We start from the raw sequence: 22,317 nt of genomic DNA on the forward strand, positions 1-22,317 counted from the left end.
TACTCCTGTGTCTCGGGGGAGCCACGCCAAGTGGGGGAAAAAAAAGAGGATTTTTCCCCCATACAAAGAGAGAGGGTGGAGAGCCTCGTATATAGACCCCCCCAGCTCCCGCAACGACACATTATTGAGGGATATGTTGTATGAGAAGATTTTCCTCCCATTCCGGATAATGAGTGGTGTTTCTTTTGGCCATTTTTCGGGGGGGGGGGGGGGGGGGGGGGGGGGGGGGTATGACCAGGGGGTTGGGGTTGTGGCCATGGCCGTGGCGTGGCGGTCGTGCCCTGGTCGCATCGGTGAGATCGTGTGGGTGCAGGCTGCGGTCGCATCGCTCGGAGTGGGCATAGCCAATCCGTCGTTGGACCGCGCTGTGTGGGGATGGCCTTCACTCGCGGGCACGGCCTGCCTGCTGCTCATTGTCCTCACTCATCCAACATCCAACATCACATACATGCACAGTGACGAACACCACGTCGTCGCAGCTCACTGTCACAGCTCTCCGCATCTCGGACGTCTCATCGCCGCTTGGCGCCTCGCTGGCTAGAACTGGTGCTGGCTCGCTGCTTGGCGCCTCGCTGGCCTCGGCCTCCTCGCTGGCCTCGGTAAGTTCGACTGGCGACGCGTCGCCGTTCTTTGTTCTCGTCGCTGCGCCGGGCTTGCCGCACATCCTGGCGCCCGGCGAGGCTGTCGATGTGGCGGTGGCATTTACCCCGCATCTGCCTGGCCCGTATCATGCCCTGTTGACGGTCCAGCCTACTGCTGGCTCGCCGGTCATGCGCATCGCCCTGGTTGGCTCGTGCCACATCACAACCTCGCCCTCGGCGGGCCGCACGGCCTCGACTTCGCCCGCGGCAATGCCGTCCGGCGTTCACTCGTCGTCGTTTGAGGCTCTGTGGCACGTCCACCGGTCGTCGATCGCAAGCCGCCCCCGCGCTCCGTCGAGCTCTGTCTCACCGTCGGGCAGGTATCCGCGCCCGCTCCACCCGGCGTCGCTCGTCGGCTCCACGGCCTACAACTCGACCACCGCCTCGGGTTTGCCGCCGCGCACCACAGCCCGGGCCTCGCCGCACTCGCCTAGCACCCGCCGTGTCAACACCAGCATTGCGTCGACGACGTCGTCGTTCGGCAACCGCTCGTCCACCCGCGAGCTCGAGAACCGCATCGCTCACCTGGAGAACGTCATGGAGTCGCTCTTTGCCTCGTCCGCTGTGTGGAACACCACTGCGCCAAGCATCTCCCGCTCGTCCATCGCGTACCCGAGCCTTCCACCAGCTCCGCCACCGGCTGTTGGGAGCATTCACTACGCGCCGCCACCGGCAGCATCTATGTCGCCGCTGTGCGTGTCGCCGCCACTCTCGCCCACTCGGTCTCTTTCGCGGTCGCGGTCGCACTCTCACTCGCGCTCGCCGATGCGCTCACCGCCCAAGCCGACGTTCCACTCGCCAGCGCGCGCATCACCCCCGCCGCACGCGGTTGCCACTCCGCTCTCGACTGGCAAGAGGTCGGTCCGCTGGGCTGAGCCGCTGGAGCAAAAGCCGGAGCCGTCACCACACCTTGTGGCGCCGCCGTCGCCGATGCGGTTCTCGCAGTTTGCCCCACGCAACTCGCCGCTCAACCTCGAGTCCGGCTATCTTCGCCCGGCCTCGCCGTCGCCGTTCTACTCGGTGACGCCGTCTGCGAGCCCGGGCTCACCAGCACGCGCTCCGCATGCCTCATTTGCCCACACTTCCAACGGCTCGTCAGCTGCGTCCTTCATCGCCGCGCCGCCTGCGCCGAGCTCAACTCACGCCGCCGCGCTCCTCGAGCCGCTGACGTCGACCGCTCGCATCGAAGCCGACCTCACCGCGCCTGGCCTGCCGCTCGCGCCGCCGACGCCCGCCACCCCTATGGTCTCGCCTCACCGGGTCAAGTCGATCTCTATCGAGGATCTTGAGTTCTCGGAGCGGAAACGAAAGCAGCTGCTCGAGGCCGAGTCGAACGCCGCTGCCATGTGGGAGTCGCTCGCCGCTGCGCCCAACACCGGCTTTGGTCTCTCCCCCTTCCCCTCGCCCTACCTCGGCGGCGGCGGCGGCTTGGGCATGCCCATGACACCACTCTCGCCGGCAGGTCGGGCCTGGCATGCTCAAACCCCGCTCTCGGCCCGCAAGCCTTCGATCCAACTCCATACCCGAACTCCCTCGCCCGACTCGCGGCGCTCACTGCTGAGCTCGCGCTCGTCCCCGAGCTCACCGTCCCGGCCCACCCCGGAGCCGCCGGCCATCACCATCACGCCAGGTTCTATCGCCAACCCGCCGCCTAGCTTTTCGCCCTCCACGTCGCCCGACCGGCCGCCCACCCCCCGCGCAACGCTCTCACAGACTCGATCGACCACCAGGCCAAGATCGAGCGCATCAAGCGCAAGCGCGCCTCGGTCCTGCAAGCCAAGGCCCGCCCGATGTCGTCGTCTTCGTCATTGTCATCGCAGGCTAATCGCCACCACTAACTGATCTCTGTCGTTGTATTCTGTGCTCAGCTCATCAAACCATGCCAGCCGATGCAGGTAGCCCCCCCCCCCCCCCTCCCCCCCCCCCTGGGAGGGGAGGGGGTGACGAGCAAAGTTACAACGAAGCGAATGCGCGCCAAAATGTTGTTGTTTCCAGCCACATGCTCGTTTGTTTACATATATGTTTGTTCGTTCGTTCGTTCAACGGTGGTGCAAGACCAGCGACAACGCCGCCGCCCGCCGCCACCCTTGTCGACAAGCACTGCACGACTCTGGGTGAGAGGAAGAAGACGATGATGTTTGCTGCGCGTAGTGTGTGGCACGAGAGCGAGCATGTGGGCAACAACGAGAACATCGAGCCGGCTGACCATCGTCACATGGTGATGAAGATGATGGCCAAGTCGCCGCACGCGGCCAACAACATGCCGACAACGACAAAGCCGTCAAAGTCATCAAAGTCACCCACTCGCTCAGGCCTACCCCCTGCTGCTGCTACCGCTACTACTACTACTACTACTACTACTGCTGCTGCTGCTGTTGCTGCTGCTGGGCCTCGTCGCCTGGCTGCCCATGGCTCTGCGCCTCATCGCTCGACGCCTGTTTTGGCGCCAAAGTCGCAGACGTTCAAGCGCTCACCGTCGGCAGGTACTGCTACTGGCGCACGCCGTACGGGGCCTTTTGGTCGGCTCAACAACTACAGCGGCGGAAGCAATAGCCCGCCGACGGTTTACGATGACGCGATGGGAGGACGCCATGGCGATGATGATGCTCTGCGCCAGATCTCAGCTGGTGACGATCCTCCACGCGCTAATGAGGCTGAGCTCCCCCTGGAGCTCCTGTTTCAGCTGGCCGACAAGGAGAACGTCGATCCAGAGACAGGCGTGCTGCAGGTGCCGAATCCTGCCGTGCTTGGAAGCTATGCCCTGCGCCGGCCGTTGCGGGAGCTGCCCATCGAGGCGAGCAAGGCGAGCAGGAGCGAGGGTGAGGCGGAAGCCGAGGTCGGCGTCGAGAACAGGTCTGTGCCGGCAGGTGCTGCCCGGCGCGCTGGAAAGGAGAGCAAGCGGAAGAGTAAGCGGAGGCACAAGCTGGGCTACAACCGGGTCCGCGGCGGTGAGCCGGTGGCGCATCGCGGGCCGTCAGCCTTTGCTCGCTTGGATCGCAACGAGGGCATGCACGCCCAGCGGGCCATCAAGCTCCGGTAGGCCAGGCGCAGCGCGGACGCGACTGCGCGGCGCTGATGCCGGGCCGCGAACGATAACTGATGTAAACATGTAGCCATGACGGAGGGGCTCGTGCGTGCGCGGGTGTGTCTCACGTGGTCGAAACAGGACAGCTCAGCAGAGCTCACGACTCTTCATTGGACTCGTCCTGGATCATGAGCTTGAGGGCAAGCTCGTAGATGAAGAACGTGACGGCGTTGGCCGGAAAGGCGCGAATGATGCAGGCCGACATGCCGCGGAAGAAGACGGCGTGGCCTTCGGCAGCGTACAGTGAGCGGGCGGTGGCGAGCATCGACGGCGGGTTGACCATACCCGGGTCGCGGGCCTGGACCTTGGTCTTGATCACATCGATCGGGTAGGTCGAGACCCAAGCCAGCGTGCCGCCAATGCCACCGGAAAGCAAGGTCGCCGTGGCCACGGCGGTGGCCGACAGCTCGTCGGCGGAGAGCTCGTCGGGCAACAGTAGCCGCTTCACGAGCTCGTACGACGAAAAGTAGAGGGCATACGACGGGATTTCGCGGACAAACGACGGGACCAGGCCCTGCATGATTGCCAGCGGGCCGCCAACACGCACAATGTGCCGGATGGTCGCAATGTTGCCACGGTACTCGGCGGTCTTGCGCTTGGCGCTCTGGTTCTGCAGCTGGATCTTGATGAGGTCGATGGGCGAGGTGATCATCGAGCACGCTAGCCCGGCACCGGCGCCGGCCAGCGCCACCGCCCCGATTGTCAGCTGCTGGTCTGCGTTGGCATCACCGCGCTCTGCAACGTCCGCAGCCTCGGTCCCACCTCCCGGCAGGAGTGCCGCCAGCGCGCCGTCGGGCTCCATGATGGCTCTTGTCAGATAGCCGTACGTCACAAACAGCACGGCATTGACCGGCGCACACCCGAGCGCCGGCGAGAGCATGCCTTTGTACAGTGCGGCCACGCCCTCTTTGCGCATCGTTGCTTGGAACGCATCCAGCAACCCAGTGTACGTCCCGGCCGGCCGCGCCTGCATCCGCACCTTGACCGTGTCCAGCGGCTGGCCTGCGACCACGCCCGATACTCCACCCAGCACTCCGGCCAGAAAGTCCTTGATCGGATCGGACTCGACGGCAGCCATCTTGCTCTACTTGGCGAACCGTGACGGGGGGAATATCAGATCAGATAGCCTGTCCAGTTGTCGGTACAGCGATGACGCAATCTCCGCGTGGCAGCAGCGGTCACTACAAGCAGAGGACGACGACGACAAAGAGCGAGTCAAGTACTTTGATCAAAGCGCTGGTGGCGTAGCCAAAGTTCTTAGCTACACGACAGTACCTCGCACGCGAAGCAGCGACCAATGTGCTCGGCTGTGCAGACTGTTTCTTCCTCTGCACGTTTTGCTCGCAAAATGCCGGTCGTGTTGCTCGTTCGAGTCGGCGGTCGGTCGAGTCAGCCAAGAGGCGCGCAAGCGACGAGAGCCAGTGAGAGCGACTCAGGTGAGCAATGCGGAGAAGGTAAGCAAGCACACCCAAGTTTGATGTGCTTCGTCTGTAGAAGAGGTCCTACTTGAGCCGCAAGCAAGTTCTGGTCAGAGTGCGTCAAGTGGACGTCTCAGACGACGTCGCCAACTACCTCTCCCTCTCGCCACCTAGGCCAGCTCAACGCGTGGCAGGGCGCGACCCGACGGCGAATTTGGCTCATGCGATAATTTTTTTTTGTCAAGCAGTTATTTTTTGGGGGCAGCCCCCCCCCCGCACCCGGCGCCAACCGCGCCTCCCGTCCCTCGAGCAGTATTCCTCACCATACACATGAGCTCGCGAACAGGGTGGTCCCCTGGTGCAGGTTGCGGCGGGGAGGAGGGGTCCCGTTGAATGCCACGGCGACGTTTTTGAGCATAGGTCGTTCGGCTTGATATCGCGTATGCGGGCCGAAATAGACAAGGCAAAGGGCTCGAGTCGATCACAGGAGGTAGCCAGTGTGTGTATGCTTAGCCCTCGGGTTCACGGTGATATTGCAAGACGTTCGCCTGGGCCAGCTCTTGCCGTGGCGCCGGCTTCCATTTGTGAGTCGATGGCTGCCACGCAAGCTTCCATTCTTCCCCTCAGCGCCCCGGGTGCACTTTCTAACCTCTATCTCGGCCGCATCCATCCCCTCTCCCCGACAACGTGTGCCCCCCCCTTGCTTCCGTACCACGGCCTCAACTCCCACGGCGTTGTCTGCCTCTGACTGATGTAGATCGAGCGCATGCCGTCGATTTGAAGCGGCGAAAAGGGGCTCTCTGCAGGCAGGCCAGAGGGCATTCCTTCTTTTCCTTCATGGCAGCAACAAAACCATGACGATTTCTCTGCGGCGTCCATACGATGAACAAAGGCCACAATCAACCATTCCAAGGGCAAGAATTGATGACCATGAAAGCGCGTGCCAACTATCAACGCAACCGATCGCACGGACAGTATGTATCGAACCCGGTTCTGCAGCAGCAGGACATCCTCCAGGTCCAGGAGAACATCTTTGCGCAACCGCCAGTTGCGCCGCATGCGTTTGCGCCGCCTGGAGCTGTTGCGCCGCCAACGGCGACGTATGGACGTGGCGGCGACTCGGTGACGCCTATGGATCCGCAAAACTCGCTGCCGGCGACGTGGGGCCGGGAAGATGTGTGGTGCTCTCATCGGACTATCGAGGACGGCTCACGGGTGCTTGCGCGGTCAAACCGGACTGGTGAGGCGCGGTTCGTGGACGGGCCTGCGCGGCCGTTCCTCTACCGATCGACGATTGTGTACGTGCGGCAGTACACGGCGTCGACGACGACGTATCTTGTGGTTTCGTACCGGTCCGGCGAGATCAAGCACATCATGGGCCCAACGCAGCTGTGGTTTGATCCACTGACCATGTCGTCGGTCAAGGTTATGCCGGTCGTCCGGCTCAACTCGAACGAGGCGCTGGTCATGTTCTCGTCGCCCGACGGCGAGGACGGCGCGGGTGAGGACGTGCAGCGGCGGATTATCTACGGACCAACGGCAATGATGCCAGCACACAACGAGTGGATCGAGACGTTCTCGTGGGGCGGCGAGGGCGGAGCAACGTTCTCGCGCCTCCGGCTGGTTCCTGAAGAGTTCTCAGTGGAGATCGAGAACGCGCGGACTACCGATGATGCGACGCTCAAGCTCAACTTTGCGCTTGTCTTCCGGCTTGTTGACATCGAACGGATGTGCGACGAGACGGCGGATCCAGTTGCGGACGTGACATCGGCCATTGCGGCCGACGTCCTTGCCTTTGTCTCCAAGATGAGCTTTGAGGAGTTCAAGGCCTTTACTGAGAACCTCAACAACACTGACTCGTTCCCGAACCTTGTGCGGCGGGCCGAGGCCTCGGGCTTCCAGATCATGAACATTGCGTTCCGCGGGTACTCGGGAACCTCGACCATGCAGGGTCTGCAGGAGCGCGGCTTTGAACGGCGGAAGCAGCTTGAGCTCGAGACCGAGACCGAGTCGCAGAAGCAGGAACTGCTGGCCTTCAAGCAGCGGGCCGAGCTCGAGCGGTCCAACGAGCGCCGCGAGATGGAGCTTGCTGAGAAAAACCATGTGATGGAGCTCGCGATCCTGGAGCAGGAGAAGCAGGCCAAGATCAAGGCTACTGCGGCGCGCATCGAGCTCGAGGCGCGCCAGGCGGAAATGGCGGCCGAGGAGGAGCACGCCCGCAACATGCTTGCGCTTCGGACCGACTACCTCCGGACGCTTGCCTCGGATCTCAGCGTCGATCTCACAAAGGTTCTTGTGGCACAGGCTGCCATCTCGCCGGACTCATTCATCAAGGTCGACCTCGGCGACAACCCCGAGGGCACCGTCCACTTGCACGCATCGCCGACGCCATCGTCACAAACGCGGCGGTGACTAGTGCTTGGGCAGCGGGAGGAGGCTTGCTGGCTTGGCAAAGATCGGCGGCGCGGACGCTGAGCTTGTGGCCGCCAGTCCTCCGCCCGAGTACATGCCACCGAGCACGTCGGTCGGAGCCGGTGTGGCCAGCTTGGCCAGCTCGGCCAACTCGGGCGGTGCGGTCCTTGGGAGGCCGACGAGCAGGCTGAACCGGTCGCGGTCCGGCAGGACCTTGATGGAGAGCGTGCCGAGAAGCGCGCCACCGCAGGCCAGGATCTTGGTCGAGAGCGCAATGTCGAGCGGGCGAGTGGTGGCGACGTGAGTAAACGGCTCATCGAGCGCAATGGCTGTGTCACCTGTAGCGACGCCACCACGGCGGACGTCGACCAGCGCAGGGTTGACTACAGCCGAAACAAACCAGTCGTGTTCCTTGATGACAGAGTCAAGCTCGACGAACTTGTCCTTGCACTCAATGCGGGTGATGAACAACGCCGTGGCCAGCTCGGACGGCTTGAGGACGGTGCCCGGTGGGCAGTCGGGTAGGACCAAGGCGAGGGTAATGTCGGCGTCGGTGCCAACGACCGCAGCGCTGAGGGCGCCGGCGGAAGCTGAGGCTGTGAGAAGCGCCGAGATCGTCGCGGTTGTGTTGATGTTGTCAAACAAGTCACCCTCCGCCCGCGGGTCGTCGACAACCAGCGCGGAACAGCTGTTGTTGTCGCTCCCGACCCACGCACTGGCGGCCGCTGGACCGAGGGCAGTGACAAAGGCGTCCGCGATCTGGTCCGGGAGAGCCGGCGAGCGGATAAGGGCGTCGTCTTTGGCGACAGCAAGAACAATCCTGCCTTGCGGGCCGTGGACGGCCGGGCAGTGCGGCTGGACAATGAGCATGTCTCTAAAGTGGCCGATAAGGGAGAGGCCCTTGGCGTAGAGCGCGTTGGCGACGGCCTCCATGTACTGGAGGCGAATGTCGTCCATGTCAAAGTCGATGCCCTTGGCCTTGGCGTGGAAGAGTCCGTCCTTATGGACTTCGAGACCGTCGGTCTTGAGCTGCAGGCCGGTGAGGCCGGTGAGGATGGCGGCGCGGACGGCCGGACGGTGCGAGCCGAGCGAGGTCGAGACAATGACCTCGGCGTTCGCAAAGCGGATGGCAACCGGCGTAGCGAGCTCGCTCGCAGAGTCGTGGGTGGCAAACTTAAGCAGGCTGGTCTTGGCGCGAGGATCGTACTGGGTGTGAACAAGGCGGCCGCCGGCGGCCTGCGCGGCGTCGATGAGGCCGACGACAGCGTTGACCGAGCACTTGCTGGCGAGTTTGGAGTCGTTCGGATAGCGGAGGAGGGCATGCGGGCCGTCCATCTCGTCGATGACGAGGTTGGTGTCGGGGCTGGCATTGTACGACGACCAGGTCGGAGCCATGCGCGCCACAAAGTGGACGTAGCTCATTGGGGCCGGGTGCGGGACGACGAGAGACTCGTTGTCGGCGATGCCTGCGAGCCAGACAGTGCCGGCCGGCAGAGCGCCGCCCTGCAGCGAGACCATGGGTGTCTGATCAGTCCAGAGCATCTTGATGGCGAGCTGACCGGCAGCGGCCCCTGGCTGCGACGGGTGGGCAACCGGGAACCAGAACTCGTCTGACGTCGACGTGCCGGTGGCGAGCGAGTCAGCGGTGGCGGCCTTGGTAAGGATGTCCTCAGCCGAGACAAAGACGGTGCCCATGGCGTCAGCCGGGCCGAGACGGTCCCAATCGAGGATCTGGAGGGAGAAGCCCGGTGCGGCCATGAGGGGCAGCAAAAAGGTATTCTTTGCGCCGGAGGAAGCACCGAGACCCGAGCCGCCACCGCTCGATGACTCACCATCGTCGGCCCAGACCGGAGCAAGCGACTTGGTCACGACGGGGGTGCGGAAGGAGACGGCGCCAGCTTGGACGACAACAAACGGGTCGGAGCTCTTCTTGTCACACACCAGTAGCTCGCGTCCGCGGCAAACGGTGACTTGGACAACTCCGGTCAGAATTGTGGTGATGGTGCTGGTGCTGGTGCTGGCCATGGCGTGAATTGACGGAAGTGAGGTGGTCGACAACAGGTTTGGCCCGACCCGACAACGCCGCTTTACTCGGTGGTGATACCATCGACAATGCGCTGGATCTGGTCGAGCGGGAGGTCAAGGCCGCCGTAGAGGCCGACTCCCGAGGCAGCGGACGAAGTGAGGCGCGAGGCGATAAAGGCGTCGGCGACGTCGCCGTCGGCACGTTGCATCATGAGCATGGCCTGGAGGGCGAGGGCGAGTGAGTGGACGGCGGCACGGCCCTGGACAAGATCCATGCTGCCGGTCTTGAGAGCGTTGACGGCCGGCGAAGCGGCAAGGAAGGAGGCAGCGCGCGAGTCGGCGGCGAGCTCGGTCTCGAGCTTGCCGAGGAAAGCGGCCATGGCTGCCGGCTCCTTGGCCGCCGCCCTCATGATGTCAAGGACCATGACCGAGCCCGAGCCCTCCCAGATGGCGTTGAGTGGCGACTGGCGGAAGAGGCGCGGCATGCCGTTGGCGGCATCGTCAACGTATCCATTGCCGCCAAACACCTCCATGGCCTCTGCGGCAAAGCCCGGCAGGCGTTTGCAGACAAAGAACTTGGACATGGCGGTGGCGACGCGGGCGTAGGCAGCAGCCTCGGCATCACCCTCGGCTGCGCCCTCAAAGGCGGCCATCAGCTCAAAGGCCATGAGGGTGGCGGCGTGCGACTCGAGCGCAAGGTCTGCAAGCACGTTGGCGCCGAGCGGCGAGTCGGAAATGGTGGTGCCAAAGACCGAGCGGTGTGCGGCGTGATGCGCGGCACGGGCGAGGCCCATCCGCATCGAGCCGGCCGAGCCGGTGACGCAGTCGAGTCGGGTGTGGTGGACCATCTCGAGGAGGGTGGCGATGCCGCGCCCGGGTGCGCCCATGAGGAAGCCGACCGCGTCGCGATACTCGACCTCGGACGAGGCGTTGGACCGGTCGCCGAGCTTGTTCTTGAGCCGCATGACTTGGAAGCCGGCGTTGCGTTCGCCGCTCTCGAGCCACCGCGGGACAAGAAAGGCCGACATACCCTCGTCAGTGTAGGCGAGGGTGATGAACGCATCTGACATGGGCGCTGAGGTGAACCACTTGTGCCCAACAAGGGTATGCGGGGCGGCGGCAGCCTCTTCCGCAGTCAGGCCCATCCGCGCAGCGGCCGAGCCCGAGACCGGCGTGGCGAGCGTGGTGTTTGCCCGCACGTCAGATCCGCCCTGCTTTTCGGTCATCGACATGCCAAGCGTCACGCCGGGCTTCTGGTTTGCCGGAACGTCGCGGCCGTCGTACACGCCGCCGCGGATGCGGTTCGCCCACGTGAGTGCCAGCGCACGGCACCCGTTCGACACCCGCTCGTCGCTCGTCGTCGCCACAGACTTGAGCAGAGGAAAAGCTGCGTTGGTCATGACCAGCGGGCATGTCGATCCGTGCTCCCACTGCGAGTGCATGTACAGCATGGCGCCGCGCGCCGTGTACCGCCCGCGCACGCTCTCATCGGCCCACACGCCATGGCCTACGCCATGGACCGTTCCGGCCTCCATCACATCGTGCCACGCCGGATGAAAGTCGACCGCGTTGATGCGATTGCCGACAGCGTCATATGCAGCGAGGACGGGCCCGTTCTCGTTGGCCATAGCCGCCAGCGCGTAGTTGGCCTCGTGTCCGTAGTAGTGACCCGCCTCGATGAGGGCGTCTTTGGAGACGACCGAGGTGCCACCGGCAATGTGGTCATCACCAGCTTCTTTTCCATCCCCAGCCCCCATCGCCCGCTCCGTCGCCGCCACCACCAGCGGATCGGTCGTGTACACATTGGCTGAATATGCCGGCGCCTGGTTGGTCACCTCGTGCGTCGCCGCTGCCCGAGCACCCTCACTGCTGCTCGCCCTCTGTGTCCCGACCAGTCCGCCAGCTCCACCTGCATGCGCACCCGCTCCTCTCCATCCCATCCTGCCGCCTGCTGCTGCCACCCGGGCTGCAAGTCCTGCTGTGCGTAGCATGTATGTCGAGGTAAGAGCTAAGTGACGTGTGTCGGGCCACGAGCGATTTCTCTCAATTTCCTCTCGTTCCGACAATGATTAGCCAACCCCCATACTCTGTCCATTGTTCGATACCCGATTATTCCTTGTGCCATTAATCGACACCCAATCATTTCTCGTTCCATTAATCGACACCCAATCATTTCTCGTTCCATTAATCGACACCCAATCATTTCTCGTTCCATTAATCGACACCCAATCATTTCTCGTTCCATTAATCGACACCCAATCATTTCTCGTTCCATTAATCGACACCCAATCATTTCTCGTTCCATTAATCGACACCCAATCATTTCTCGTTCCATTAATCGATACCCAATCATTTCTCGTTCCATTAACCGTCAACGACACGTTCACCCGCCGTTCACCAGCCTCCTAACCCAGCCCCCGACGCCCTCAACGTGAGCCAGTGCCACCTCCCTCCCCCCCCCCCCCTTCACCCACTACCCCCCCTCCCCCTCCCCTCCCTCGTGGAAGTATGGGCAAGGGCATTCTTCGGAACAAGCTGACCAAGGAAGAGGCCAAGCTAAAGAGCAAGTACGCGAGAGCCAAGAAGCGCAAGGCAGCAGCCGAGGCCAAGGCGAGGAAGGCAGGCAAGAACAAGAGAGTGCGGGCAAGGAGGCGGAGTCGGGCATGGGCCAAGGTATTCAAGTCGTTGAAAAAGGACTCGACCGGACATCGGCACATTGCTCTCTTGCCAAACAACGAGGACCTTCGAGAGGCTCATGAAATTGCTCATTTGAGACGGAAGCGGAGGTCTCATCCTCATGCCTCGGACATCTCCTCAGCTACTTCGCTCGGCTCTCTCTCGGATCGCTACCCGGATTATGATCATCCGGATCGCATCGTTCACGAGGTCGTCGTCAAGCACTCGTACCCGCATCCTCCCCGCCGCGAGCGCTCCTTCTCACGAAGCTCGGCCCGTTCTTGGTCTCGCCCTCGCCGCCGCGGACGCCGCCACCGCCATCGCCACACACACACCGCCTCGATCATTGTCTCGTACTCATCATCCTCATCATCATCCTCATCTTCCGGCTCCTCCTCGTCTTCCTCACCAGCATCTGGCATCCTTGTCGGCCGCGCGCCTGTCGTCCGCGGCAAGCACAACACCGAGTACATCGTGGTTCCGCGGTCCAAGCTGAACCGTGGGCGCCGCAAACGGCACAAGCCCCCGCCAAAAGCCCGCAAGCGTAAGGTCGTCCTCGTCAAGCAGGGCTCCGACGGCGAAGAGGCCGAGCGGTTCGAGGCCTCGCTCGACGGCTCCCTCGTTCTCTCCACCCGCCGCCGGCCCAAGGGCAAACGCAAGGGTAAGCGATCTCGCCTTGCTCGCGGTTCCTCCCGTCGCCGCAAGGCCGGCTCTTCGTCCGACGACTACGAGTACGGCGGCGAGTACGAGGAGATGTACAATTCGGATCAGGAGGCTGCCGTCGCACGTCTCGAGCGCGAAGCTCTCAAGGCCGAGTTGAAGATGGGCGACCTCGTCCGCAAGTCGGCCGCCCACAACCACGACCTCATCCGAGACATCGATGACGTCGACCGCAAGCTCGTCCGAACTGCCGCGCACGCAGAAGTCGAGCTCGGCTCTTCCTCCTCCACCTCTGCATCATCCTCGGTCGCCGCCTCGGACCGCACCTCCGAGTCGTCGTCGTCCGCCCCACCCAAGCGCAAGACCAAGGCCAAGGGAAAGGCTAAGACCAAGGGAAAGACCAAGGGAAAGACCAAGGGAAAGACCAAGACCAAGGGTAAGACCAAGGCCAAGGGCAAGTCCAAGGGCAAGAAGTCCAAGACAAGAAGCCGACGATAAACACTCTGACACCGCCACGTCTCGCCAACAGCTACCTCTCTCCATATGCCGTCTTTGAGCCGATCGCGATCGCGATCTCGGTCATCGTCCCACCGCACCCGTCGCTCGCGCATCAGCTCATACCGATCGTCCTCGCATCGCTCGCGACACAGCTCGCGGCGGAGACATAGCCACCGATCCCGTGACACCGGCTCCTCTTCGCGCCGCCACCGTTGCCATGGCACCGACCACAACTCGAGGCGGCGGCGACGACATCATCACCGTCATCGCCATCGTCGCCGCCATTGCTCGTCTGGACATGGCTCGAGGTCACGAAGCCGATCATGCACACACTCGTCATCGTCAAGCTCATCATCTTCGTTCTCGCCACCATCTCACCCGCGGCGACTTGCACAGGGCTCACAACGGCCGCCATCGCCATCGCCATCGCCGTCGTCATCGCCGGAAGAGGCGCGGCGCCGAGCAAGAGTGGCTGCGATTGCGGCCATGGAGGCCGAGCTCCAAGCGCTGCAACGGGAAGAAGCCGAGGAAGAGGCTACTGAAGCCTATGCCTCGAGCTGGCAAGGCAAACTAGCTGCTGCCCATGACGACGACCTTCGTGCGGCTCGTGTGCTCAACCCGCTTGCGGCAGCGGATGAGCTCGTGGTCGATGACCGCGACCTGCCCGACCTCCGCATGACCTCCGACGAGTGGGATGCCTTCTACGCCCGCTACGAGGCACGCAAGCGGAACATAGACGCTGCCGCCAAGGCCCATGCTGCCGCATTTCATGCTGCTAATGCAGAGCGTGAGGCGGCGGCGGCGGCGGCAAAGACCGTCGCAACATGGGCTCGCCTCTCGGCTCCAGACGCCACCGAGCCCATCGCCTTTGCTGACATTGCCTTTCCCGATCTGGACGGTCTTGGCCTGGATGCCCTCCTTGCCGCCGATGCTGCCGCTGCCGACAGCGGTCAGGCCTCTAGCTCTGTGCCTGGTGGTACTGCTGCTGCTCCTGCTGGTCGATCGCGTCCGGCCTCACACAAGGCTGCCCTCCGTGCTGCCTTTCTTGCCTGGCACCCGGACAAGTTTGTTCAGCGGTACGGTGCCCGGCTTGTGCCCGATGATGCCGATCGCATCATGGCGGCGGTGACCGCCACCGCCCAGAAGATCTCCGCCCTCAAGGCCGAGCTGATGGCTGGCCGCTGACCCCACACCGATAAAAGCTGCAGCACCCGCTTTACTTTGTCAAAACGCAAACTCGTCACTGGTCTCGATGCGCCGGCTTGAGTCCCCGGCCCGCAGCCGCATCCGCTCGGCCATGGCGTCGATCTCCTGGGTCGAGGCCTCGATCTCGGCGTCCAGCGCGGCGAGCGTGCCGTCGTCATCCGAGTCGTCGACCGCGGAGAGCGGTGCGGCTTGTCGCGGCCGCCGCCGCTGCGGCGTCGCAGCACTGTCCTCGCTGGCCTGCGCGGCGGCGAGCTGCCGCTCGAGCGTGACAACACGGGTCTTGAGCGCGCGCACCTCGTCGGTATCGTGCTCGAGCGCGATGAGCGACTCGGTCTGGAACGCCATCAGGGTGTCCTTGTCCTTCTTGAGCGAGCTCAGCTGGTGCTCGAGCTCGTGGATCCGGTTGGTGTCAACCTTGCGCTGCTTGCGGAGCTTGGCGGCCTCGGCCTTGGCGACCTCGGTCGTCCGCGAGAGGTCCTCGTTCTGTGCCATCATCATCATGATCACCTCGCCCTCCTTGAGGCGTGCGATCTCCTCCTTGTGCGCGACCTTGAGCTTCTCGCGGTCCTTGGACGCCGCCTGCAGCTGCCGCGACAGCTTGGAGACCTTGACCTTGAGCTCGCGGATCTGCATTTCGGCCTCGTCGCGCTCGGTCCGCACCGCCCGCAGCTCAGCCTTGTACTTGGCCGCATTCCGCGACGCCTCTGAGCCTGATGACTCGCCGCCAGCCGGCGCGCTTCCGCTGCCACCGTCGGTGCTCTCCAGCCGACGCTGCAGCTGCACAATCCGCTTCTTGAGCGACCGGATGGTCTCCGCGTCACTCGACGACCGCTCGCCCTTGAGCGAGCCCATCGAGCCCGAGCGGTTGAGCATCTTGCGCTCGAGCGCCTTGACCTGCGCTTCGGCCTTGTCTGCCCGCGCCTGCTCGCGCGCAACCTGTGCCCGCAGCGTCGCCGACTCGTCCTTCACCACGCTAGCCCGCGACTTGGTGTCGAGCAGCGTCGCCCGGAGGCCGTGCAGCTCGGCCTCGGCCGCTGTCGCCCGCGCGTGAAGCTCCTTCAGCTCCGACGTCATCATATCGTCGTGCGCAGCCTGCTCGGCGGCAGCCACAGGCCCGGCTGCACGAAGCGTGTTGTTGGCCACAGAAAGCTCGCGGTTCTTGCTCCGCAGCTGCTGCACGTGCTCGCGCAGCGAGGTCACCTCGCCGGCCAGCCGCGCGTTCTCGGCCACCAGCGCGTCGACCTTGGCCTCGACCCCGGTCCCGGCTCCGGCCGCGGCGCCCGGCGCCGTCGCCTCGATTGCCACGTTGACTGCGTTGACCGCAGCCTGAAGCGCGTCCTCGGTCTCGCGGAGCTTGGCCTTCATGGCCAGCACCTCGTCGGCGTCGGTCGTCGACGCGGCACGCAACGCGTTGGCCTCGGCCTCGGCAGCGCGCAGCGCGTCCTTAGTCGCCGCAAACCGGTCCTTAAGCGTCCCGTGCGCGAGCGTCACCTCCTCCAGCTCGCTCTGCACCGCCCGGAGCTTCGCATCTGCACCCTCGAGTGCAATAATCTTCGACTGCAGATCGCGCTCAAGCTTGGCCTCCTTCTCCAGCGTCTGCTGGAGCGAGGCCACCTGCGACTCGGAGGAGCCAACCGAGGTGTGGAGCGACTCAATCTTGGACCACAGCTGGTTCTGCGTCATCTCGGCCATCTTGGCCGCCTCGGCCGCCTTGTCCTCCAGCGCCGCATACTCGGCGTCCTTCTCTTCCATCGCGCGCTGCGCCTCGAGCAGCTTGGCCTGAAGCTCCTGGACCTGCGCCGCAAGATCGCCGGCCTCGGCCTCGGCCACCGTTGATGCCTCGGCCGACGTCTCGTGCACGTTGTCTACCTCGTCCTTGAGTGCCTCGCACTCGGCCTCCAGAAGCTCGATCTTGGCCTGGGCCTCGCGCCGTGCCTTATTGGCCTCGTTGAGCTTGGTCGCCAGCTCGTTCATGTTCTCACGCGCCGCCGCGAGCGCGCCCTGGTGCACGCTAGTCGACGACTGAAGCGCCGCGTTGCTCGCGCTCGACGCCTCAGCCAGCTCCTCCTCCAGCAGTTGCGACCGTGCCGCGAGCGTCGCCGCCTCCTGCCGGGACGCATCCAGGGCCGCCTTGGTAGTGGCAATCTCACGCTGCGCGGCCTCCACACTGTGGGTCGCGTCGGAGAGCATGCCCTCCAACTGCGAGATCTGCGCAAACGACGCGTCCTTGATCGTCTCCTGCACCTGCTGCGCAGCTTCGAGGTCCGCCTGCAGCGACTCGACCTCGTCCGACGCGTCCTCCAACTGCCGCGTCAGCGACTTGATCTGCGCCTCGGCGGCCACGGCCTTCTCACGCTCAGCCACCAGCGCCTCGTTGAGCTCTGCTCGCTGCTCGCGCTCCGAGTCGAGCAGCGCCGAGAGCGACTCGATCTGCGCGTTGAGCCCAGACTCGCGCTCCGATGCTGCCTGGCTCTCCGATGTGCGTGCCAGCTTCTCCGACGCAAGCGCCCGCTCTGCGTCGGCCGCCGCTAGGCCAGCCTCGCGGATCCGCCGGTTGAGGTTGGCCGTCGAAGTTGAGCTCCGCGCCCCGGCCTCCTCGGCAGCCTTGGTAAGCTCGAGGACCTGGACCTCGGCCGCGGTCCGCCGCGCGATCTCGCGCTCCAGCGCCGTCGCACTCTCGGCCGCCTGCTTCTCGGCACGACTCTTGCCCAGTTCGCACGCCTGCAGCTCGTTGCGTGCGGCACGGACCGCGGCGTCGAGCTCGGCCACCTCGGCGTCAAGCTCGGCCACACGCGCCTCGGCAGCCACAGCCCGCTGCGTCTCGGCGTTAAACGCCGCAACCTTGTCGGCCTCGGCAGAGATCTGGCTCTCCAGCTCGGCAATCTTGGCCGCCGCACGCTGCTTCGCCGCATCCTCGTCCGCCCGCGCGCTCACCGTCGCCCGCTTCTCAGACTCAACTGCGGCTTGGAGCTCGGCAATCTGCGACTGCGCAAACTTGAGCTCGCGGGCTGTCTGGTTGTGCTCCAGTTGCAAGTAGCGCTTCTCCTCACGCACCTTTTCCAGCTCAGCCCGCGCCTCGGCCCGCGCCTCACGCGCAGCCTCGAGCTTGGCCTCCACCCGTGACGTCTTCTCGTTGGCGTCCATCACGTCCTGCTGCGCCAGCGCCGCCTCGCGCCGGACATCGCCCATTGCCCGCTCCATCTCCAGGATCTTGCTCGACAGCTCCGAGTGCCGCACCCGCGCCTCGCCAAGTTCGGTCTGCAGCCGCATGTTGGCATCCTTGGTCCGATCTGCCCGTCCATCACCGCCCGCCCACAATCAATCAATCACCCAGGTGAGTCAATCGCCCAAACTTGTCCCACCAACACACAGGTACAAAAAAAGAGGCAGGACAAGCCAAGCCCTTCGTTTATGAGCGACGGCGCGCACATAGTCGAAGGGATGGACGCCTCTGCACACTGCCACCGATAAGCTCTCGGTCACTCCGTTGGTCCCTTGGGGGGAGGGAGGGGGAGGAGGGGGAGGGGGGGCACACGCACACGCAGATCAGCTCCGCGAATAGTCGCGGCGCGACCGAAGCGGCTCGGAGCGGTCCATGCCGCGGCCTGCGGCCAAATACGCACCTAGTCTCTGCTTGAGGTCTGAGGCGTCTGCGGCCGAGGTCTCGACGCGGGCCTCGGTGGCACGGGACGAGTCCAGGAGCGCGCTGTGGGCCGAGGAGACCTGCGCAAGCTGGTCCTTGAGGGCGTCGCGCTCGACAGTCAGGTCCGAGATGGACTGGAGTAGATCCTTGCACTTGTCCTTGTAGCCGTCGACCTCTGCGAGGGCAGCGTCAGCAGCAAGCTTGAGCGAGTCCTTCTCCTTGGCGAGGGTAGCACTGGTAGCGCGGGCGTCGGCAAGGGACGCGGCAGCCTGCTCGGCGGCGTACTTGTCGGACTCGAGCTTGGCCGAGAGGCGGGCGATCTCGAGGGCGGCGGTCTTGGCGTCGTTCTCGAGCTGAGCAACCTCCTCCTTGGAGACCCGCAGCGTTCGCTTCTTCTCGAGCAGCTCAGCCTCAACAGCCTCGACCCGCTCGCGGAGCGCGGCCTCGGAGAGAACGAGCGCGTCATGGGCCGAGGTGAGGGCGTTGTTGGAGCGGGTGAGCTCGCGGAGATCGTCCTCGAGATTGGCGACGCGGGAGAGCGCGTTGTCACGAGAGGTGACGGCCTTGGTCAGCTTGAGCTGGGTGTGGCGCAGCTCCTCGTCGGCCTTGTCCTGGCGGGCAGCGGCGGCGGCGGCGTCGCCAGTGGCGGAGTCGGCTGTCTGCTTGAGCGCAGCAGACTCGGCCACGAGCGACTCCTCGCGGACCAGGGCGGCGTGGAGCTGCTTCTTGTAGTGGTTGATCTCATCCTCAAGGTCCGAGTACTTGAGCTGGGTCTGCGACGTCATCGACTCCATCTGGTCGTAAGCGGCGTCGAGAGACTTTTGCAGGTTGGCCAGAGCCTGCGACTGCTTGGCCTCGAGGTCGACGATGCGGGCCTCGTAGCGGTCCTTCTCGGCGCGCCAGGCCGCGAGGGTCTCGTCGAGCTCTGCGGCCTTGAGCTCGAGGCGCTTGTTGGCGTCTGCCAGCTGCTGGGCAACCGACATCTTCTCGAGCTCAAAGGTGGCTTTGTCGCGGCCCGAGGCCGAGATCGAGGCGTTGGCCTTTGCCAGCTCCTGCTCGACGGCATACTTTTGGGCGGTGAGATCCTCGACGTCTGCGCGGTAGCGGGCGATTTCGGCGTCCTTGGTCTCGCAGGCACGGGCGAGCGCGTCCTTCTCGGCGACGTCGGTCTGAAGCTTGCGGCGGAGGAGCGAGAGCTCATCCTCGAGGCCGCGGGCCTCGGAGACAAGGTCCTGGTTCTCGCGCAGGACCGAGTCAAAGTTGACCTTGACCTCGTCGTAGGCCTTGGTCTTGAGCTTGAGCGACTCTGCGGTCGAGTCGAGCTCCTGTTGAAGCTTGAAGGTCTTCTTCTCCTCGGCATCAAGGTAAGCCTTAGTCTCTGCGAGGTCCTCCTGAAGCTTGGCAATGTTGCGCTCGAGGGTGACCGAGTGGACGGTGGCCTGCGACTTTTCGGCGGCCTCGACCTCAAGCTTGTTGCGGGTGTGGGCGATCTGGGCCTCGAGGGCGGCCTTGGAGGCGCGGACCTGCTCGAGACGCTGGTTGGCGCCATTGGCCTCACGCTTGGCGTCCTCGAGCTTCTTGGTCAGCTCTGCGGTCTGGTAGTGGGCGAGGCCGAGGTCGCGCTTGGCGTCGTTGAGCGCCGACTCGAGAGAGACGCGGATGGCGGCAAGCTCGTCGTACTGGGCCTGGTGGGCGGCGAGCTCGGTGAGGACGTCCTCGCGGGCGGCGAGGAGCGAGTCGCGCTCGCGAGTCATCGACTCGAGCTGGCGCTTGTAGTCGTCCGAGGTGTGGGCGACTGACGACTGGGCGACCGAGAGCTCGGAGACGAGCTTATCGGTCTCGGACTTGTCGGCGAGGGCGGCGTCGCGGGCGCGGAGGGCGTCGAGCAGGAGGGTGTGCTCGTGGGCGTGTTTGGCGATCCAGTCGTCACGCTCGCGCTCCATCTTGGCCAGCTCCTCACGCTTGCAGGCGTGGGCGTGGATCTCCTTCTCAAGATCCTGCTCAAACTCGGTGAGCTCGGTGCGGAGCACGTCTTTTTCGGCCTCCATGACAGCGTTGATCTTCTTGAGATCCTCGATCTGCGACCGCTGGTGGTCGATGGTCCCGTTGAGCTGGACGCGCTTCTTGTTCTCCATGTGGAGGGCGTTCTTAAGCTCGTCGATGGTTTCCTTGAGCGCCGAGACTTCGGACGCCGTCGACTTGGCTTGCGAGACGGCCGAGGCCGACGAAGATTTGGCGAGAGCGAGCTCCGACTCGTGGGCGAGCTTGGTGTCGGCGAGCGCGTCCTCAGCGGCTGCGAGTTCGGTGCGAAGCGAGACGACGAGGCCGTCCATGTCCTTCTTGGCGGAAAGCGCCTCGGCGAGCATGCGGCGAAGCTCGGCGATTGTCATGTCGGTCTCCTCGCGATTCTGTAGCTCGTCGAGCTCGGCAAAGAGCATGTCGACCTGGTCGGCGAGCGAGCTGTTCTCGGCGGTGAGCGAGTCGATCTTGGCGTTGGCGGCAGAGAGCTCGGCGGCGTGGGTCCGGCGCACGGCCTCGACGTTCTCGGCAAGGAGCAGCTTTTGCGAGTCGAGGAAGTCCTTCTGGGCCTCGTCCTCGATGAGGCGCGACTCGAGCTCAGAGTTGAGGGCAAGCAGCTCGTCGACCTTGAGACGGAGCTCGGTGACCTCGATGAGCTTGTCGTTGAGCTTCTCGGCCGAGACGTCCGACTCTGCGGTTTGCGAGCGGATCGTGGCCTTGGCGTCGGCAAGTTCGGACTTGAGGTCGGACACGGTGTTACGCTCGAGCTCGGCCGACTCGAGGGCGCGGGTGAGCTCAATCTGCAGGTCTGCGGCCTGGCGGGCGACCTTGTCGCGGAGCTGCTTCTCCGACGCGAGCTGCTTGGTGAGGCGGTCGAGCGAGAGCGAGACGTCGCGGGTCTCGTCGCGGGCGGCGGTGAGCTCGGACGAGAGCGCGGCGCTGGATTTCTTTTCGGCGTGGAGAGAAGCCTCGATGTCCGAGAGCTTGTTCTTGAGAGCCAGGGTGTTGTTCTTGGCAGCCGAAAGCTCGTCGGAGAGGAGCGAGACCTGCTGCTCGAGCTGAAGGCGGGTGGCGCTCTCCTTCTCGCCCGAGTTCTCCAGTACCAGGGTCTTGTTCTGCTCGTCGCCGAGGCGCTGGGCAAGGTCGGAGGCCTGGTGGGTGAGCTGGGCGCGGGCGTCCATCTCATTCCGGAGGCGCTCGCCAAACTCAGTCAGCTGCGCCGACATCTCCTCGAGCTGGGCGGCCATCGACGCGTGCTCGCCCCAGATGTCTGCTGTGGAGACGACGTCGTGGAGGGTGGCGTCGGTCCGCTTGAGGAACGACGAGTTGAGAGCGTTGAGCTTGAGGGCGACCGACTCCTTGAACGCGGTCGAGTTGGCGTTGACCGGGTTCGCGCGGGCGCGGTCGGTTGAGGCCTGCAGCCGCGAGAGGTCGCTCTGCCAGCGGGAGCGCGACGAGGTGAGGCCCTGGACAAGCTGGTCGAGGGCGTCAATGACTGAGAGCCGCTTGTTGAGCTCGAGCACATCCTCATACGGAAGGGCAGCGCCGGACGACTTGGAGGCGTCGGCGCCGAGGTCGAGCGGGGCGGGCCCGACAGCGTTGGAGCTCGCCGAGCCGCCGGCCGACTCGGAGTCAGAGGCAGCGTCAGCGTCATCGCCACCAAACCACGCGCCGACAGCCTTGCCGATATTGAGCCGCATGTCCCAGGCCGACCACAGCTGGCGATCATCGTCGCCGTTCTCGCCAGCGTTCATCGACACATCATGCTGCGGCTGAAGCATAGACGAGGACATACCCGACGTATCCGGGTTGTTTGCCAAGTGAGAGACAGTCTTGCTCAGCTCCGAGTTATACCGCTCGGCAGCTGCACCAGGTACATGAGAAGCAGCAAGAATCTCCAGCTGCGACTCGAGGTGCTTGACATGGTTCCACATTTTGCGTTCGTCGTCTGGGTAGAGGGGATGTTGTGAGGGTTTGGGGGGGAGAGGGGGGGAGGGGGGGGGGGTATGGGTAGGTTGGGAGGGGGGGGGGGTT

At 64.4% G+C, this 22,317-nt stretch overlaps 8 protein-coding genes across 8 annotated transcripts in view; 4 read left to right on the forward strand and 4 right to left on the reverse strand.

Moving 5' to 3' along the window:
• The window catches only part of AMSG_12434 (uncharacterized protein), a gene marked incomplete at its 5' end in the record, with an annotated part of 5,671 nt that extends 1,917 nt beyond the window's left edge, over window positions 1–3,754 (forward strand). The window contains 4 exons of the mRNA XM_013897342.1: window positions 457–2,025; window positions 2,355–2,439; window positions 2,763–2,859; window positions 3,259–3,754. Of these exons, the coding sequence (XP_013752796.1) occupies window positions 457–2,025; window positions 2,355–2,439; window positions 2,763–2,859; window positions 3,259–3,681 (2,174 nt within the window). The 3' untranslated portion in view covers window positions 3,682–3,754. The remainder of the gene's footprint in view (window positions 1–456; window positions 2,026–2,354; window positions 2,440–2,762; window positions 2,860–3,258) is intronic.
• Window positions 3,755–3,823: 69 nt separating this feature from the next.
• AMSG_11304 (carrier protein ymc) lies at window positions 3,824–4,804 on the reverse strand (the record flags this gene model as incomplete). The annotated part of the gene is made up of 1 exon (XM_013897328.1): window positions 3,824–4,804. One exon carries the CDS (start codon window positions 4,802–4,804, stop codon window positions 3,824–3,826), a length of 981 nt encoding a protein of 326 aa, XP_013752782.1.
• A 1,189-nt stretch (window positions 4,805–5,993) lies between these two features.
• Window positions 5,994–7,882, forward strand: AMSG_11305 (uncharacterized protein). Its single transcript, XM_013897329.1, has one exon. The coding sequence runs from the start codon at window positions 6,027–6,029 to the stop codon at window positions 7,554–7,556; it is 1,530 nt and encodes a 509-aa protein (XP_013752783.1). The 5' UTR covers window positions 5,994–6,026; the 3' UTR covers window positions 7,557–7,882.
• A 57-nt stretch (window positions 7,883–7,939) lies between these two features.
• Window positions 7,940–9,581, reverse strand: AMSG_11306 (uncharacterized protein; the record flags this gene model as incomplete). Its single annotated transcript, XM_013897330.1, has 2 exons — window positions 7,940–7,967; window positions 7,996–9,581. The coding sequence occupies 2 exons, from the start codon at window positions 9,579–9,581 to the stop codon at window positions 7,940–7,942; spliced, it is 1,614 nt and encodes a 537-aa protein (XP_013752784.1).
• Window positions 9,582–9,643: 62 nt separating this feature from the next.
• On the reverse strand, window positions 9,644–11,496 carry AMSG_11307 (acyl-CoA dehydrogenase domain-containing protein; the record flags this gene model as incomplete). The annotated part of the gene is made up of 2 exons (XM_013897331.1): window positions 9,644–11,461; window positions 11,491–11,496. The coding sequence occupies 2 exons, from the start codon at window positions 11,494–11,496 to the stop codon at window positions 9,644–9,646; spliced, it is 1,824 nt and encodes a 607-aa protein (XP_013752785.1).
• A 593-nt stretch (window positions 11,497–12,089) lies between these two features.
• On the forward strand, window positions 12,090–13,415 carry AMSG_11308 (uncharacterized protein; the record flags this gene model as incomplete). The annotated part of the gene is made up of 2 exons (XM_013897332.1): window positions 12,090–12,534; window positions 12,670–13,415. 2 exons carry the CDS (start codon window positions 12,090–12,092, stop codon window positions 13,413–13,415), a joined length of 1,191 nt encoding a protein of 396 aa, XP_013752786.1.
• A 323-nt stretch (window positions 13,416–13,738) lies between these two features.
• On the forward strand, window positions 13,739–14,600 carry AMSG_11309 (uncharacterized protein; the record flags this gene model as incomplete). The annotated part of the gene is made up of 2 exons (XM_013897333.1): window positions 13,739–13,774; window positions 13,812–14,600. 2 exons carry the CDS (start codon window positions 13,739–13,741, stop codon window positions 14,598–14,600), a joined length of 825 nt encoding a protein of 274 aa, XP_013752787.1.
• Window positions 14,601–14,618: 18 nt separating this feature from the next.
• Window positions 14,619–22,220, reverse strand: AMSG_12435 (uncharacterized protein). Its single transcript, XM_013897343.1, has 2 exons — window positions 18,245–22,220; window positions 14,619–17,911 (listed from the first exon to the last, which is right to left on the reverse strand). Exons 1-2 carry the CDS (start codon window positions 22,215–22,217, stop codon window positions 14,640–14,642), a joined length of 7,245 nt encoding a protein of 2,414 aa, XP_013752797.1. The 5' UTR covers window positions 22,218–22,220; the 3' UTR covers window positions 14,619–14,639.
• Window positions 22,221–22,317: the final 97 nt, after the last annotated feature.

This window comes from Thecamonas trahens (assembly GCF_000142905.1).
Source record: "Thecamonas trahens ATCC 50062 unplaced genomic scaffold supercont1.75, whole genome shotgun sequence".
In the NCBI taxonomy this organism is placed as follows: domain Eukaryota; order Apusomonadida; family Apusomonadidae; genus Thecamonas; species Thecamonas trahens.